Raw genomic sequence first — 17,344 nt, forward strand, 5'->3', positions numbered from 1 at the left:
TAAACCAATTAAATAAACTGAATAAACAAACTGACCTTAAAGGACAACACAGTTTCATACCGTTTAGTTTATATTTGGCGGACCCTGCCACCTTTCTAGCTTCAAGCAGTGTTCTGGGGACCTTATTTTCCTCTGAGAACAGCTTGTTTACCCCGTTAAGGAAAGACTAAATATTTGTGAGTTTGTGTTATTACCTCACTATTATGGTTAATATTACAATTCTGAGTTCCTTCTTTGAAACTACAAAGTGCTCCTTTAAGTTAAACAATAAACAGACTCAGCTGATTCTGATAGAAAACAATAAAGCAAAAAAAAAAATCTAAAACGTGGATGCTTCACACACAAGTTCAACCCAGCAGGACAGAGCTATAAATTCTCCACAGCTTCAAGGTGAGCACCCAAGTTTAGTGTCACCAATTCAGTATCTGACCAAATGTGAATTATGGTCACAATGTCCCCTTCTGTTCCTGAGTTATGATGTTGAACAACGGCCAGAAAAAAGTGTTTTTGCAGAACATTATGATGTCACGGTGAAGCTGACCTTTGACCTTTTGGATATTAAACGTAATCACTTCTTCATATTATCCTGTTAGACAGCTGTGTGAAATATTGTCATAATTAGTGTATGAATTATGAGTTATGGCCAAAATGGTGTTTTATGAGGTCACAGCGACCTTGACCTTTGACCACCACAATCTATTTCATCCTTGAGTCCAAGTAGACATTTGTGCCAAATCTGAAGAAATTCTCACAAGTTGTTTCTGAGATATTCCCTTCATAAAACCAACAGACAACCAAAAACATAATGCCTACGGACTGTCGCCTGTGCAGAAGCATAAACAAGCCTTTTTTTTCTCATTCTGTTCCCGTAATATCCTCAACCACATGCGACAGGAAATGTACAAACACAGAGAAGCAGGTCACAAGAGCAGACAATTCACAGCATCCAAGGCCTTGAGGCTTGTATACAAATAAATTTGCTTCTGCGCCATACACTCCGCTCTGCAGTCAGTGTCAGCAGATGAAAAAAAAAAAAAAATGGGTCTGAATAACTGGATTCTGGGTTATTGAGGAGAACAAATATGTATTACAGGTCACTAGTGTGCTGAGAGACAGTGTTTGTATAAGCAGACAGATCTGGCAGACTGTCAGTCCACCCACTGTCTGCACAGCAAATGGGGCTGTGTTTGCTGTCGTCCACCAGGGGGAGCAGTGAGCGGAACCAAACACAAGCCACCAAAGAGAACGTCCTGTCCACTGAGAATACCGACTGCTCTCTCATTTCGATGATGAGTGTGGCTTAGGATTTTTGTTCCCCTCAAAGTAATCAAATTAAGCCAAATCCTTAGGAATTCAGCATTTTCCTCTGTGTGTAATTCATATTGGAAACCCGCTGAAATGATCTATACATCCGTGCTCTTGACGAAATGAAGCATGCCGTTTCAGTATAACGTCAAGACGACACGTGTTGCGGATTTTAGGACGCAAATTAATTGTCGAGGCCTCAAACTGAGGGTGAAATGCAGAGAAGACAGCCCTGTGGTTATATTAAATGAATTGTGATCTCGGTGTCCTCGTCTCTCTCTTTTCCTCACCTGAGTGTGTGACAGTAATTGCGTGCATGTGTGTAAAACAGGAAGGGGGCAGCGAGCAATTACAGACATTTCATTCGGACGAGGACTATAATGAGGTGTACATGAGGATGCTCCAGTATTGTAGATGTACAAATCTTTGTGAAAGTGCATGCGCTGAACTGACATATCTATTCCTCAGTACTTCATCTTTCCTGCGCTGTTTTTTTATCTTCATTTTCTTCTGATGAAAATCGCACGCTGCACATTAAGTGGGGAAGCTTTTCCATCACAGGGTCACAACATCTCTACAGGGCAAGCTGCTCGTTTTGCAAAAGAATCTGGTAATTAAAACATATTTTGAGGGTATTTTTTTGAAAGCTTACAGGAGAATTATCTGGCAACAGATCAGTCCTGATTTGTTAACATGAACAAACCTGCTTTCAAAGCTTTAAAACTCAATTCTCTTGATGATGATTTCCCCAGGACACACATCCTGGAGCTTGCTCTATTGAGTAGTGAATGGGTGATTAACTGTACTGCAAAAATGAGCGCTGATCCAGTGTTGTTGGCACTACAGCGATAAAAGCATCATGTAGATGAAAAACTTATGTCCTTAGTGTGTTGTTAGTGAAGTAGTTTCCTATTTTTTCATTCAACATTAATGTTGGCATCATCCATCCATCATCCACAACCGCTCATCCTTTGGAGGGCATGGGGGCTGGAGCCGATTTCTTCTGACATTGGGCAAGAAGTGGGGTACACCGAGGGCTGACACATGGACAAAAACAACCACTCATGCTCAAATTAACACCGAAGGGCAATTTAGAGTCTCCAATTAACCTGCATATCTTTGGACTATGGGAGGAAGTTGGAACACCCGAAGGAAACTCACTCAGTCACAGAGAGAACTGGCAAACTCCATACAGGCCTGCGGGTTCAGACCCAGAGGCGACAGTGCTAACCACTGCACTAAAGTCTTTCAAAGTCTGAGTCACAACAAAAATCTTCCACAAAAGAACACAGAGTAGGGATGTCTGCCCAGTTAAGTGCTCTTACCTGCCTACTTCGACCAGATCTCAGTGGGTAAAGGACAGAAGATGAACTGAGGTTGACAACAGAGGTGTGGCAGCCTCCCTTAGTGATCCTCTTGTGTGTAATTTTCTTTTACATGACAAAAGGAAAACCCTTAATAGTCTAAAGATGTCTAAAGGTTATGTTTATAAGTGTCCGGCGGTGGTGTCAGTACCTTATGAGTGAGCGAGTGCTGACGTAGGTGGTGGAGCTGCACAAACTCCAGGCCGCACTGGGAGCAGGTGTAAGGCCTCGGGCTCTGGTGCTTCAGGAGGTGGTTCTGAAGCTGGCTACGGTAGGCGAACGACTTGTTGCACTCGGTGCACTGGAAGGTGTGGGGGCCCTGGTGGCTTGTCTGGTGACGCTTGAGGTGGGCGTAGGTAGGGAACTCCATGCCGCACTGCGAGCAGACATGGCAGCGTCCGCGCTCGTGCTTCACCTCGTGCGCTCGCAGCTCGCTGGGGTAGGCGAAGCCGCGGCGGCAGAAGCGGCAGCTGTAGGGTTTGACGTCAGTGTGTTGGAGCATGTGTCGCTTCAGGTGGCTGGTCTGGGTGAAGCCCTTCTTGCAGACGGTGCACTTGTGGGGCCGCGTACCTTGGTGGGTGAGCAGGTGGGTTTGAAGATGACTGGGCTGCTTGAAGAGTTTCCCGCAGTGTGGACAAGCGTGTGGTTTGATGCCGTTGTGGCCCAGGATGTGTGTGACCAGGTTGTACTTGGAGGTGTACGATTTATCACACATGCGGCACTTCCAGCGCTTCAGACCATCTCCCACGTCCACGCAGTAAGATTCATCGATCTGGATGTTGATATCCAGCCGGTCCACTCTGCGGCCGCCGTGCCGTCGAGGAGGCTGGGGGTGCGGAGGCTGCGGTTGCTGCCCACCTCCACTCCCGTCTGTCCACATCATGTTCTGGCTGCTGTCTTCGTACTCGCCCCCCATGCCCATTTCTGTAGAATCATAGCTGCCCACTTCACTGGTCTGGAAGTAGCTGCTGATGGCTTCCTCCTGCTGTGTGGGCTTCATCATGTTGTTCCCCTGGTGCTCTACCTCCTCTTCATCCTCTCTGCCACCTCGAACGTGGCCCCCCATTGGGCGTTGGCCCTGCAGTCCCCTGTGGCCCTGCTGCTCCCCTCCTCTGTGGACCACCTGAGGGGGAGGAGGGTGAACGTGTGTGCTGGGTTGCTGCTGTGTGGTTGCCTCCCGCTCACACTCTGCACAGTTCTTGTTGGTGCCTCTGAGGGTGGCTGGATCCACTTGTACCAAACCACCTCTGGGAGCCAAATTATTAAGCATGTGGACGCAGGAGGACATTCCAGAGTTCACCCCTTCCCCTTTCACATGGGACGAGGACACATCTCCGCCTTGAAGGCCGTGACGATCTGGGCCGACCATTTTCGCATCTGGATGTTGGGGCGGCCCCTGCTGCCACCTCCTCTGACTGCAGCTGGGTTGCATCTGACCGTCTTCTCCCAAGTTATCTCCGAGGTAATCTCCGTTGGCTCCGATAAGCTGGTCTGCGTACTCGTAGTCGACTCCGTCTACTGGTGGCGCGGGGGACTCTTTGGGTTCACCGGTGTAGAAGCCGTTAGGTGCAATGGTAGCTCCAAACACTTCATTCTGGGAGATGAGACCTAGCACGGCAGCCTGGGCCAAGGACAGCACAACTACTGGATCTGTCTGTGTGCCTATGTCCACCAGCCTGGCCATTACCTTGGGCTCACATCTACCCAGGCGCCGGCTCGCCTCCTCCTGGAAGAAAATGACACACAGAGGCAAGACATCAGCATGGAAGGAAGCAATTAACAAATATATATCTGACAATATAGTCAGCTAATTGAATTTGTTATGACTCACTGTGCACAGTATTGTGGGGTTCATAAATGAAAATATGGATTTTTTACTCTGTGATCATCATAGCTAAACGGTCGGTTTTGTTTTCGTTTTAGCTGATTTCTCAAATCTGAACAGAAGTGGCAAGGAGAGGCCAAGCGAACAATCAAGAGCAGAACTTGCTCTTGCCAACTTCAGATCAACACACATAATGTCAATCAACCAAACGGTCGACAAATGATAAAGGCGGGAAAGTGATGACATTTTGGCTGCAGCATACTCTCATCCCATGAGAACTTGCCCTTCATCAAAAAGTGACCCAGTGAGGACAAAAAGGTGTTGAGGCCCATCATCCAATCGGAGCGTCTCTTTGAGACGGTTGTCGAGAGAGACGGAAGGAGAAAGAGAAACAGATTTTGGATTGAAAAATCTCTTTATTGCCTCTGACAGACTAACCTCATCTCAAATCAATGCTTCTGGTACAGGAAGTCAACCTGAATCAAGACAGGTCCGAAGGCAAACCTTGAGATCTAGTGCCTGAGACACAGGAACTATGAAAGACATCATCCTAATCCAGCGTGCTAACCATGTATGGTTTGTGTGTCTGTGTGTGTGTGTGTGTGTGTGTGTGTTGTGGGGGATTAGATGGCCTACTGATCTACACACAAACACACACACACAGACACACACACACACACATACACACATCCAAGTACAAGAGGGAGGAAAAAAAAGAGAACCAAAAAAAACTGAGAAAGATTAAGAAATGAAAAAAAAAAGAATGGAAAGCAGGAGGAAAGACAAAACAGAGGAGAGCAGAGGGAGAACAGAGAGGGGGGAAGAGGAAAAAAGCAGAGACGGAGGGAGGGTGAGGGAGGGAGAGACAGAGAGAGAGAGAGAGCTTAGAGCAGGCAAGAGTCTCGTGGATGGGAGGGGGAGAGGAAAAAAGAGAATATGAAAGGTAGAGGGAGAGGGAGAGTGAAGGAGAGATAAGGAGAGGGGGGAGGGGAGGGAAGACAGGAGGGAAGGAGGAAGGCTGAGAGAGAGGCAGAGAGAGAGACAGAGAGAGAGACAGAGAGAGAGAGAGAGACTGGAAAGGGAGGGAGGGAGGGGAGAGCTGAGTGAAAGAGTGAGAGGGTGAGTGTGAGGCAGCAGTCAAAAGAGAGCAAGAGGAAGAAAGAGAAAGAAGGATATGTAGAGACAGAGAGAGGGAGGGAGGGAGGGAGGGAGAGGCAGTGAGCAACCAGGAGACAGAGAGGGAGAAAGAAAATGACAAAATGAAAGCCAGACAGAATGAAAGATAAAAACACATTTTTTAAAAAAGGTGAAGTGAAACAGACGAGAACAAGAGGGAACGAGGAAGAGTTGAGAGAAGCTAAAAAAGAGAGATGAAAATTAGTTAATGCCAGACTCAGTTCACAATTTGTGCGAAATAAGAAAAATCCACAAACGCCAACTTTTAAAAAACAAAGAAAATCTAGAACAAATCAAAGCATCTCCGAGGTGCTGCTTCTGCCCGTCTTTCAGCTCGACCCGCGTTGCCCGACGCCTCACTGAACTGCCACTTAACATGCTACGAGTGAGAGCCAATGAACTCACCACGCTCCTCCTGCTGTGAGGCTTCAGGTGCTTTAAGGATCTCATTCTTCAGTGCAAGTGTTGAGTGAGAATAGGCTCTGTTCGCCTCCTATTTATACGTGAGGGATGAGGGGAGGCGGGGCTTTACTCTGCCCGCCTCCCCTCGTCCCTCTTCCTCCTCTTCTTCTTCTTTTTCTTCTTCTTCTTCTCCTCCTTCAGCACAGTTTCGGTAGTGACTCTGGTCACACCAGCACAAACACAAACAAACAAACAAACAAACATTCTCCTGACAAATGAGCGTGTGGCTAAAAAAAAAAAAACAAACAAGAAATATCTCACCACATATCACTGAGGCTCTTTGATAGTCTGGTGATAAATGGGCTAAGTCACCTCAAAGTCACACACACCAACAACAAAAATAAAATCAACATCGTATCAGGCTGAAATTACGGCTGCCTCCCGCCTCACTCGCCCTCCTTTCTTCCGTCTCCGTCTGTCATTCTTTGTCTTTGTTTCTGCCTATCCCTGTCTGTCTCTCTTCCTTTATCTGTTTATTCTTGAAGCCCAATCTATTGCTGAGTCCTTCTCTGTGTATCCTCTATGAATCTCTCTCTCTCCCTCTCTCTCTCTGCGCCTTTGTATCTTTCACTCTCTCATTTATCAACTGAGCTTTATGAGTACAGAAAAGTGTTGGAAGATTGTTTCGTGCACAGACTCGGATGCAAGAGTGTGATAGGGGAGAGGGAGAGGGAGAGGGACAGAGAGAGAGAGAGAAAAGAGATGGAAGGTGACTGACAAGGAGATGAGCGAATGGATGAGAGAAAGAAGATGGAGAGAGAGAGAGAGAGAGAGGAGGAGGAAGAGGAAGAGGAGGAGGAGGAGGAGGAGGGAGTGGAAGGAGAGAATACTGAAGGAAAAGAGAAGGGAGGGGTGGATGGGAGAGACAGAAAGAGAGAGAGAGGGAGAGAAAGAGACGGAGGGGGATGGGAAGAGTGGAGCAGAATGCGGTAAAAGAATAAGAAGAAATGGAAGATGGATGGAGGGAAGAAACAGATAAAATGAGAGTTAGAGGAGAGAATAAAAAAAAAGGTATTGTGCTCCTTCTCAAGGATGCAGGCCAGTGTGTGTCCCTCTATCATTGCTTCAATCACACACACATACACAAATTAAGGCCGCTGATTGACACCTCGGGAAATACTGAGGTTCGAGTGTGAAGAACTTTCGTCTCTTTTCACGTCATCTCGCCACCAGTGCGCCGCCAGAAAAATTAGGGAGGCGTGGAGAGATGAGATAGCCGTGGAGCTGTGAGACGGTGCCAAACGGTGGCCCGAGAGTCCACAAAAGGTCACGCACATCCCCGCCAATGATGAAACTGAGACGACACAAAAGGCTGAAAATTACCGCGCTGCAAACTATGGAGGGAAATGAGAAAATGACACTTCCTCTCAATGAATAACAGTACGTGACGTACACAAAACCCACATTCAAGATGTCTTTATAGTTGGTGTCAGCCTATGTGAGGAACCATGAAAGGCTCATTTCTTTTGCTGGAATTTCCAGAGACAATGTGCGTCAATGAGAAGCTGCGAATGGACAGTTGATTGTAATTGTAGATGCTGCTGTGCATTAATAATGAGTGTATGAGCCCATGTTGTGTATGTTAAAGGTGTGCTCTCTCTATAACATGTCGTACAGCCACAACACCAATTTCTATAAAGTGACCATCTTTCCTTTAAATCAATCACGCGCCTCTCAGGTAACAGAACACAACCACAGGGGGGGAAAAAGCCTGAGTTAGCCTCCGATAACAACAGCCTTGTGTTTATTATGAAGTGCCAACTTACTTTTTTCTTTTGGCATCATCCCTTTTCAAGCTGCAGCAGTTTAACATGGCTCCAATAAGAGATGGATACAGGGAAACACTTAGGCCTCTATATTACGACTGGCACAAAGCACTGCACAGCGCAGCACAAGAGTCGCTGCAAGTTTCAGACCGACGCAGTTGTTATTTTCACGGCCAGTGCCAACGTTGAATAAAAAGAGATTGTACTTATTGCCCACCTGTGCTCCCCTGAGTGTGTTTGACTTACAATAAGGTGTGGTCAGCACACTGATGGTTTCAAATGTTTCATTGTACGCATTGTAAAAAATATTGGGGCACATTTCATAAACTCGGCAGGAAAAAGGAAACTCTCCTGACGAAACAGGAAAAAAACTTTTAGCTTCTGAAGTAAACATTAACCAGTTTTAGTTTTTTTTATAAGCCAGGCTTGGAAAGAAATTTTTTTCAACACCAAATCTATATGATTATCAATTACTTCTTATGTCAACATAACTGTTTCTACTAATTTTCTCAGCATGGATGACCAGCCGATGATCATGTTTGGCAAAGCTCCATCGAAAGGCTATAAAATGAATAAAAACACGTTTTATGTTTTGTTCTGTTTCATATGTGTTGACATTGAGAAATACTGCAAGAGCTGAGACATGATGAGTTGGGGCGTTCTTGCCTTTCAGACACACTGATTTCGATGTTTTCGCCTACAAAATAAAACTTTCCACAAATACTGTAGAGGACGTTCTCTGGGATTATGCTAAAACTCACCTTCCTCATAATCACAACCCAGTCAAGCACACAAATTTAGCTTGATCCTACATTATTATAGGTGAAGGCTTGCACACCCAGTAGTGTGATAAAAAGTCAAATTAAGGAAATCCTGGAAATGAAACTCTACTCTCTACTCTTTTAATTGGCTTCTTTCGCAAAGTTCACCTCTGAACTCTCAATCAAAAACGTCCCGTTCCTTTATCTTAAATTATTGCTTCGCTGTTGCAAGAAGTTCTCATCTTCACAGGGATGCATTTTTTTCCATTAACAGGAAAAATAAAAGCACCACTCTCCAACGCAGCTACACAACACGCCAAGCGGTGTGAGTAACTATTTCTCGACTAGAAGAACTCCTGCTCTCTCGGGTCCTGTTCCCAAACTCGACATCTTAGCATTTTAAAAACCTGTGATCTGATCAGGGGAGGACAGCTTTAAACACGAGCAAGATCTTAACCCAGAAGAAATAAAAGCACAATTTGGGATCCAATTACTTTGTTGTACATGCATACAGCACAAACAAACTTCCCCAACATGTTTAGATTTGCTCACGCCAAAACACACTTGAGACAAAGTTACAGTCTGCATCTGATGTAAGACACCGACTAGACACTGCAAACGTCTTTTCTAGTCCTTTGGTCAATGACAAAGGCTGCAACTATTATTTTCATTATCGATTAATCTTATGTGACGTCTTCAAGGTGCTTCTTTTGTCAAACCAACAGTCCACAACCAAAGTGTTTGACTTTTTTTGCTTGACAAATGACTGAAACCACTAATCGATTATCGAAACAGTTGAAAATTAATTTTCTTTTCCACTAATCCATCAATTAATCAGCTATTTGTTGCAGCTCTGTTTTCCATTTAGCAGCTGTCTGTTTCCGACAGATAAAATCAGATGGGAACAGGAAGTGAAACCTGACCAAACGTGGCTGCTAGAGATCCAACTGCAGTCTGTCTGAACTCGTTCTGGATATATCCTGATGAGAGACACCGAGGTGGGACACAACTGGCTGCCCGTGATGCCTATATGGAGACTAAAGTTGTCTTTGCAGGCAACTATGTTGGCTCCACATTCCTGCTCTATAACTGCATCCATAACTTCTAAATTTAAGTCAGATGATTTTTAGGTTGACACAATGCACCCTGGGAATTGTAGTTCACTTCTAGCCTCATGTTTTAAAGAACCAGATAAAATGTAATACTGTCTTTGGGAAACGTGGATGCAACTTTTGCTTCTTAAAACCAGACGCTTGAAATAACTCCTCTCACTTTGCAACTCCATAGCAGTACTCCCTTATAGTATATCAGTTGGCAGATATTGGCCTATCACCAATATATCGGTATCGGTGAATATGGTCGTTCATTTATGTTACATGCCTACTTGTCACAGGTCTTTGATAACCAACACTGAGGGATCACTGCAAAAAATGTGTCTATATCGGCCGATATATCAACATCTGATTATTTACTCCCGGATATCGTCATCACCACCAAAAATCAAGTATAAGCTGTGCTCTACTCCATTGTATTGAAAACATTTCAAATCACGGCAAGCCCAAACAGCCAAACTTGCATTTTATTTGCAATAAAACCTCAGCAAACCACCAACGGTTACAGCTTCCAGCTGTGCAGACGAGCGGCTCAGTTTATGAGGCCATCCTGTCTGTGAACGTGAGAGGTGAGGCAGTAACCTGGTTCATCTTGTTTCTATTCCCCTGAGGAGGATGATGATGACGATGACCGTCATATGTGGTTGTTTTGTATCCCACCAAGTTGGCCACTTGTTGAATACAAGACAAACAGAAGCAAACCACCATGTTGGGGATAAACGGCTAAACTTTGGGGCAGCTGATTATCGGAGGCAGCCGGTTAAATATGGGTTAATGTGAATAACAGAGGCCAGTTAATATCACCATAGATGGACGGGTTAAATAACAAATACGTCCTGCTTTAAGTCGAAATTCGGCATTTATTGTACAATTACAATTGTTTCTGTTCCATAACATGTTTGTTTTTCTTCTGCGAGAGAAAACCTTTTTTTTTTTTTTTAAATAAAGTTTGTATCATAAATGTCATGGGGGAGCTCGGTAAACAACAGGATAGAGAGAACATGGAGGAAAGAGAGAAAGAGAAACGGTAGAGGACAAAATGGGGGCGTAATAGAGGAAGCAGAGAGAGAGAGAGAGAGAGAGAACAGATGATTGCATGGAATGAAAGAGGGATTGAAGGGGGAGGGAGGGGAGGAGATAAAGAGAACAGGGACGGGAGGGGGAGTGAGTGAGTGAGCGAGTGAGGGAGGGAGCGAGTGAGCGAGTGAAATGGTGGAGTGAGAGAGAGGAAGGGAGAGAGAGAGAGAGAGAGAGAAAATGAGAGGCAGCAGTGGGGGAGGGGAGGATGTAGAGGGAGAGCAAGAGAGAGAGAGAGACGGACAGAGAGAGAAAAGAGACAAAAAAAGGGAGAGAGAGAGAGAGAGATGGGGCAGGGAGCAACGTGAGAGTGAGACAGAGAAGGAGGGAGGGGTAGTGTGCAACGTGAGAGAGGAAGAGAGAGAGAGAGAGAGAGAGAGAGAGAGAGGAGAGGGAGGGGTAAAGCGTGATGGAAACCGAGAGCAAGAGAGGAAAAAAAAAAGAGAGAGAGGGAGGGAGGGAGGGAGAGAGAGAGAGAATTGAAAGAGGGAGAGAGAGGAGGAAAGAGGAACAGAGAGAGGGGGAGGGGAGGAGAGCTGGAGAGAGAAAAACAGAAAGAGGTAGAAAAAAAAAAAAGGGAGCGGGTGAGGGAGAAAGAGAGCACAAAATCTATCTCGCTCTATTTTGTGGTCTCACAAACATGGCTGCAGCAAAAGAGGAAGAAGAAAAAAGAAGAATGGTGTTGTTGGTTTTCAGTCACACACACACACACGTGCACACACGCACGCACACACACAAGCATCAGTCGTAATCACCTATGATAGAGTGAAAAATGGTTCCTTCCAGGTATATTTTAATGTCCACAGACGGGAAGCGGGCCTTTTTTTCTGATCAAATGCTAAGATGCTCAATAATACAGTTCATCTGACAAATATTGATTTTAATCACAGTATATCGATATCAAGTGTTCGACTGCGCCCCCCAACGCCGCCCTCATCCCCTCCCCACTGCTATGGAGCCGATGAAGTCGCCTACATTGTGTGCTACAACTTGAGCCCCGATTTCTTTAACCTATATTTGACACGTTGGCACCATTAAAACTATGCCGAATTAGCTATCAGCAGTCCCTGTTTGCAAAACACTCATGGATGCGCCGACAAACATCATTGGGTGACGCCGATATAGAAGAAAACTTAAAAACGTGATGATTCTCAGGCAAGTTTTGGAGGGATGAAGTGAGATGAGATTTTTTTTTCTATGATGACAGATGACAGATTTATGGATGCCTTCTTGTGATGGACATTAGAGATAATGATTTCCTTGCAAACTGCCAGTAACACTTATTCTAAAAATATGTGTGTTATGTCTGTGTAGAAATATGAGAAGGAGTGCGACCAGAGAGAAATGGCACGTTTAGTAAAATGTCTCGTTTTAAGGAGACCTATTGTGTTTTTGAGACTTTTGCCTTTCCTTCAGCACGTTGTCCAGGTTATTGTGCATGTAAAAGGTCTTGAAAGTTATAAATGTCAAAGTCAGCGCTAATTGGAGCTCCTCTCTCACACAGAAAACACCGCTCCAGATGTGCCTGAAACGCCTCGTCAGGAGTCCCACCTTTCATTCCGTGACTTCTTGACATCACACTACATCACCATGTCACACGTTTGCATCATTTATGCCGATATTCACTGTAGAAGTAGAGCTAACTGGAAAACTGATAACAAGACAGAGCCAGTCGGAGACATGTTGAGCAGTGCTGGCTCAGGCGTGTGTGAGCTGACCAATCAGAGCAGACTGGGTATTCAGGAAGGGGTTCTTAAAGAGACAGGAGCTAAAACGGACGGGGGGGAATACAGTGCTGCAGTACTGGACAGAAGGAGGAAACTGATGCATTTTTTGAGCACCAAAGCGTGTAAACCTGTTATAGTAGGAACCCAAAATAAAATAATGAACATGAAAATGAGCATAATGTGTCTCCTTTAATATGTAGTGAAACACTATAAATGCAAAACTGTGATATCCTGATCCTGTACACTCGACTGGCTCAGGTATCGGCCAGATGTGACCACTATCAGTTATATTCATACAGTCATTTCAGCGTACCAACTCTGTATTTATTACCCTAGCGATCCCTCACATCGTGTTATTGTACATAAGAAAATATGTGAAAAGAGAGAAATGGTATTGGACCAGTAGTCGGGATCTGGAGATACAACCTGAGTTGAGGTATTGAAACTGGAATCAGTAAAGAAAAGTTGGAGCAGTGCACAAAAAATTCTTTTATAACAAATTTACCATTTCAAAATCATTATGACCCCACTACATGAGTGAAAACATGAGTGGATGATTAGGTGCAATATGTGCCCACATTTGAAATTCAGGCTACGTTTATACACTTCAAAGGCACAGAGATAGCGTGAGAGTAGGAATGCATGAAATTTTGTCATTTTAAGCCTTCAGAGGGACACAGGAAGTGCGGGAGATCACTGAAGACTTCTCAGGGCCAGAAATATGTTTGGAATAGGAAGTCTGGATTACTTGCTTGGATGCGAGAACATCCATTATAATACTGTGTCAGCACTGCTATATTTCTCGCTAAAACCCTGAAAGTACGTGTTGAGGAACTTTAACTTTTGTCAGATCTTCTGACATGACAGAGGGCACAAAAGCAGCAAAGCCTGTAGCGGCCTACCCTCCTCCAAAAAGTGACCACTGAAAGGTGAAAGGGTCCTGACACACTGAACTGAGTGCCGACAAAAGCCGACAGGCCAAAAAATCACTTCTTTTGTTAAAAGTTGTACTTGGAACACAGAGCAAATAGTAGAGAGAAGAGCAGTTAGTCACCAGGGAGTAAAAACTACACAGTTCAACATGCTGAGGTCTAAATCTGCGGCTCTTTTTGAGCCGTGTTGCGATTAATGTTTGAGCCACAGTTTCAAAGAGAGTATGCTTCAAACCAAGTGCTGGTTGCCTCATCTAAGTTTGAGTTTTTTGATGGTAGAGTCGGAGCTGCTTTCTGAGAGCGACAATCTTTTTAGGGTTTTTCCAGTTTGGTGGGTTAGTCGCCCCGAGACACGCTGTGAAGAGCCACGAGCAGGCGAGCTGTGCCAACGTTCTCAGTCCCAACTCGTCAAATACTGCAGCGCGGTCGGTGGCCTTAAGAGTCCAACTCTGACGCTCTATCTACCCCTCTAGCATCAGATTTGCATGCAAAGGGCTCTGGGGTTAGCAATAATACACAATATGCAACGTTTGGTTAGACTTTCACAATAAAGCTTGCCAACAAACAGTTGACACATGACTTTTGAACAGTTATTTATCGTTAATTATATATAAAGCTGTTGCATGCTGGCACAACTTGACTGGTTTCTCCATTAAACGTTATAAGGCGCTTGTAAGGGTGGAGTGTGACCGACTTCTGAACAGTGCAGGTTTCTCAAAGCTGTACAGATGCCATTGAACACAAAGATGGATCGGACTGCTGGTTCGTTATAATACAACTGCAATCATTGTACGTGCACTCCGGTTTTGATTGATTTCTCAGCTTACTGGGGTTGAGTGTTTGCCACAGTGCCATTTAGTTCTACATGAAAAGGTGTTGAATATTTTAACACATCATTTAAACCCTCCTTTCACAATTTCAGTTTTAGGGTATTTTGTGTCAGCTCTCTGTAAGCGTCAACCAACAACAGCAAATTAGCCAGAATGCACTTTATACTGCGATCTAACATTTCGTCCAGCTAAAGGAACATAGTCGAACGTCATTTTGCCCTTGTGCTCACATATGAAAGGTCACACCAGTTCACTTTACAATATATCACTTTAACATATTAGCCAAGCAAACTCTGGTAGGTATGACATTGTTTATAGTCATTATGATGCAGGTGAATAGAGGTGACTGATTTACTGATTGTTTTGGTTGGGTGGTTTGATTTTATTTAGGTTTTCTTATTTAGGACATTTAAATATTTCTTAGCGTTTTATCTCCAGTGTCTGAATATTCTTAAGAATTAAAACGTCATTGCTCTTTCAGGGTTTAACGTTAATGGGTTTTTTATCCGTTGTCAGAAATCTACTTGCCCGGAGTCTAGTTTTACTTGCCCCTGTATGAAAAGTTTTGTTTTCATTAGCAGTTACAACAAAAGACTAACTGTCATGTACACTACTATCCACTGTGCGTGCTACACAATACATAGTTGGAGTTTTGCTGCATTCTACAACGTCACTACATTGTTTCCAGGATAACTGAAATGTTTGTTTGCCTTTCAGTTCATAAACATCTTTACCTGCCGCCACCTTCTCACGAGTGCCTGATGTGTACTGCACATGTGCAGGGAGCAAGATTTAATAGGCAAACATGGCATTTTACTAGCACCAGGCAACTGGGCAATCCTCGTTGAGCCCTATCTTTGAAAGGGTGTACTTATGCTATTATATTATCATTATTAATAAAAGAGTAGTTATTGTGGCAATCCCTGTAAAGTTCTACACGTTGACACAGTCACATTATACTGGGTTGAAAGGAGAATTCATAAATAACTGAACCCCAATTTTTTAATAATTAGGGTAAACAGTGTCACAACATACCTTTTTAAGAGAGGGACTGTGCTGTTATAAAGATGCCTCGGCCTACGAGTCTTATTCTCCAGAGAAATTAAAAGGAACAACCTTTGTGGAGAACTATAACAAATGCAAATGCTTCCAACGGCTCACTGAATGGTTTGATGAGTATGAAAATGATGTGCCGAAGCCTTCACAGTCACCAGATCTCAACCTTACTGAACACTTCTCTGAGATCTTGGTCTGAAGTGCAAGACGGCGCTCTCCACCTCCATCATCAAAACACCACTTGAAGAGGGAGGAGTGAAGTTGTTCTGGAAGCTCGTGGTGACACCTGTGTTTTTTGTTAAACTTATCCTGCACCCACCTCCTAGCCCTCCTTTGAAATTAAAGACTCCTGTTTTTTTTAATTATTTGATCCTTAATCCTAACAACAGTTTATGTCATACACAACACTACCCACAGACAATGCAATCCATACAAACAATAAAAATCACAGCACGCTGGATCTCACAATACTCAGCACTCACATGCAGCAAACATCCACAGCACAAAGAGGCATTTCACACAGTAATATCGAACAGCGAGGTCGAGCACCACTGCCCATGGGTCGAACTGTATTGAACTGTATTAGAAACACATAAACCTCTCACTCTTTTCTTGAAATTCCCCTGGATTTAAAAAAATATATGAAATCTGAAGTATCAGGCAACAGAGCAGAGAGTTGGAAGTGCTCCTTTAGCTGTGCCATTCTTTCATATATTTTCTTTTTTGGTACGTAAGGAGAATAAAGGAAAAACACTCAGGTTTCCTTGAGTTTAACTGCCATCTACGAATGTGACATCAAAGCTTACAGCAGGTGTAAACGGTAGATTGAAGGAAGACTACTTGAAGCGCCTGAGGCGAGTATACAGTCTAATATTTATAAAGAGCTGTCCTTCGGGAATAAAGTCCCACATTCCCAAACACGTGGGGTGTGTTAGCTCTTCCTGGTTACATCGGATCTTTGCTTTCCTTAAATGTGAGTGAAAGAAACCTGACTTATGAGCTACACATTCACACACACGGTCCCACGGCACAGTTTCCCTCTTTTTCTTTCATGTGGATATGAAAAGGATCCAGGATGACGAGTCTGGTTTTGTTTAATGTTTACGAGGACATCAATCCGAAGCAACATGACAGCATTTAAAACGTCAGTCCCAGATTTCATTTTATCCCTCCCATGTTTCACCCTTGCGTTACAAATTCACTTACGATATCATAATAAAATGTGGAGGCACGAAGCCATCAAACAGGATCACTGTGAGCGGAGTTATGGGAACAGACACGATTTTAAGTCTCAATAAACGTCGGCTGTGCCGCTCAGTTAAACGCTGCTGTGGGCCTACCATTTTGCACCAGTGCTTTGTAACACTTAAAAAACTACATCACTCTCTTTCTCCTCCTCCTTTTCTCCCATCACTCTTTCCTCATGTTTCCATGGATACCTCCCCTCCCCTTTTTTCCCCCCTCTCTCTCTCCCTCTTCCCCCCCTTTTTTCCCCCCTATCACTTCCTCCATATCTTTTCTCTTCCTACCAAAACCAATCTCTCTCTTACACATCTAGTTTAATGCACGTGTGGTACAGTGAGGAGAATAAACGCTGGTTATAAACGGAAATTTAAAACAATAGATTGATGTTCTGGTGCTGTATTATTGATCCCTGAGGGGAGATTCTCTTTACCCTTTAGCTTCACAACAGCGCCCCCAGAGACCAGATTGAGACTTAGTTCAATGCTCAAGGGCACTCCAGCAGGTCACAAATGTCCTGAAAATAGAGATTTGAAACCCTGCTGACCATTTAAGTCTTCTATGATATGAAAACTGAATGGCGCCGTCACGTATTCATGTCTTTTTCTCCTATAGTCGATTGAATGCAGGGGAAGATCTGTGAGTTACAGCGAGCGATACCTGGCAACAGATCAGACAGCTGTCACAGGGCCTCAGAATACACAGCAGA

The 17,344-nt window shown here is 44.2% G+C and overlaps 1 protein-coding gene across 2 annotated transcripts in view; it reads right to left on the reverse strand.

The window, feature by feature from the left end:
* Window positions 1-17,344, reverse strand: part of znf710b (zinc finger protein 710b) — a 28,066-nt gene that overhangs the window by 3,344 nt on the left and 7,378 nt on the right. The window contains exons 1-2 of one of the 2 annotated variants that reach the window (XM_073463761.1): window positions 6,076-6,141; window positions 2,821-4,395 (exon numbers count right to left, since the gene is read on the reverse strand). In XM_073463761.1, the coding sequence (XP_073319862.1) occupies window positions 2,821-4,395; window positions 6,076-6,120 (1,620 nt within the window). In that variant the 5' untranslated portion in view covers window positions 6,121-6,141. Of the gene's footprint in view, window positions 1-2,820; window positions 4,396-6,075; window positions 6,142-17,344 lie in introns of those variants that run through there. The other variant, XM_073463762.1, reaches the window with a different exon arrangement.

Source organism: Pagrus major, chromosome 4, assembly GCF_040436345.1.
Source record: "Pagrus major chromosome 4, Pma_NU_1.0".
NCBI lineage: Eukaryota > Metazoa > Chordata > Actinopteri > Spariformes > Sparidae > Pagrus > Pagrus major.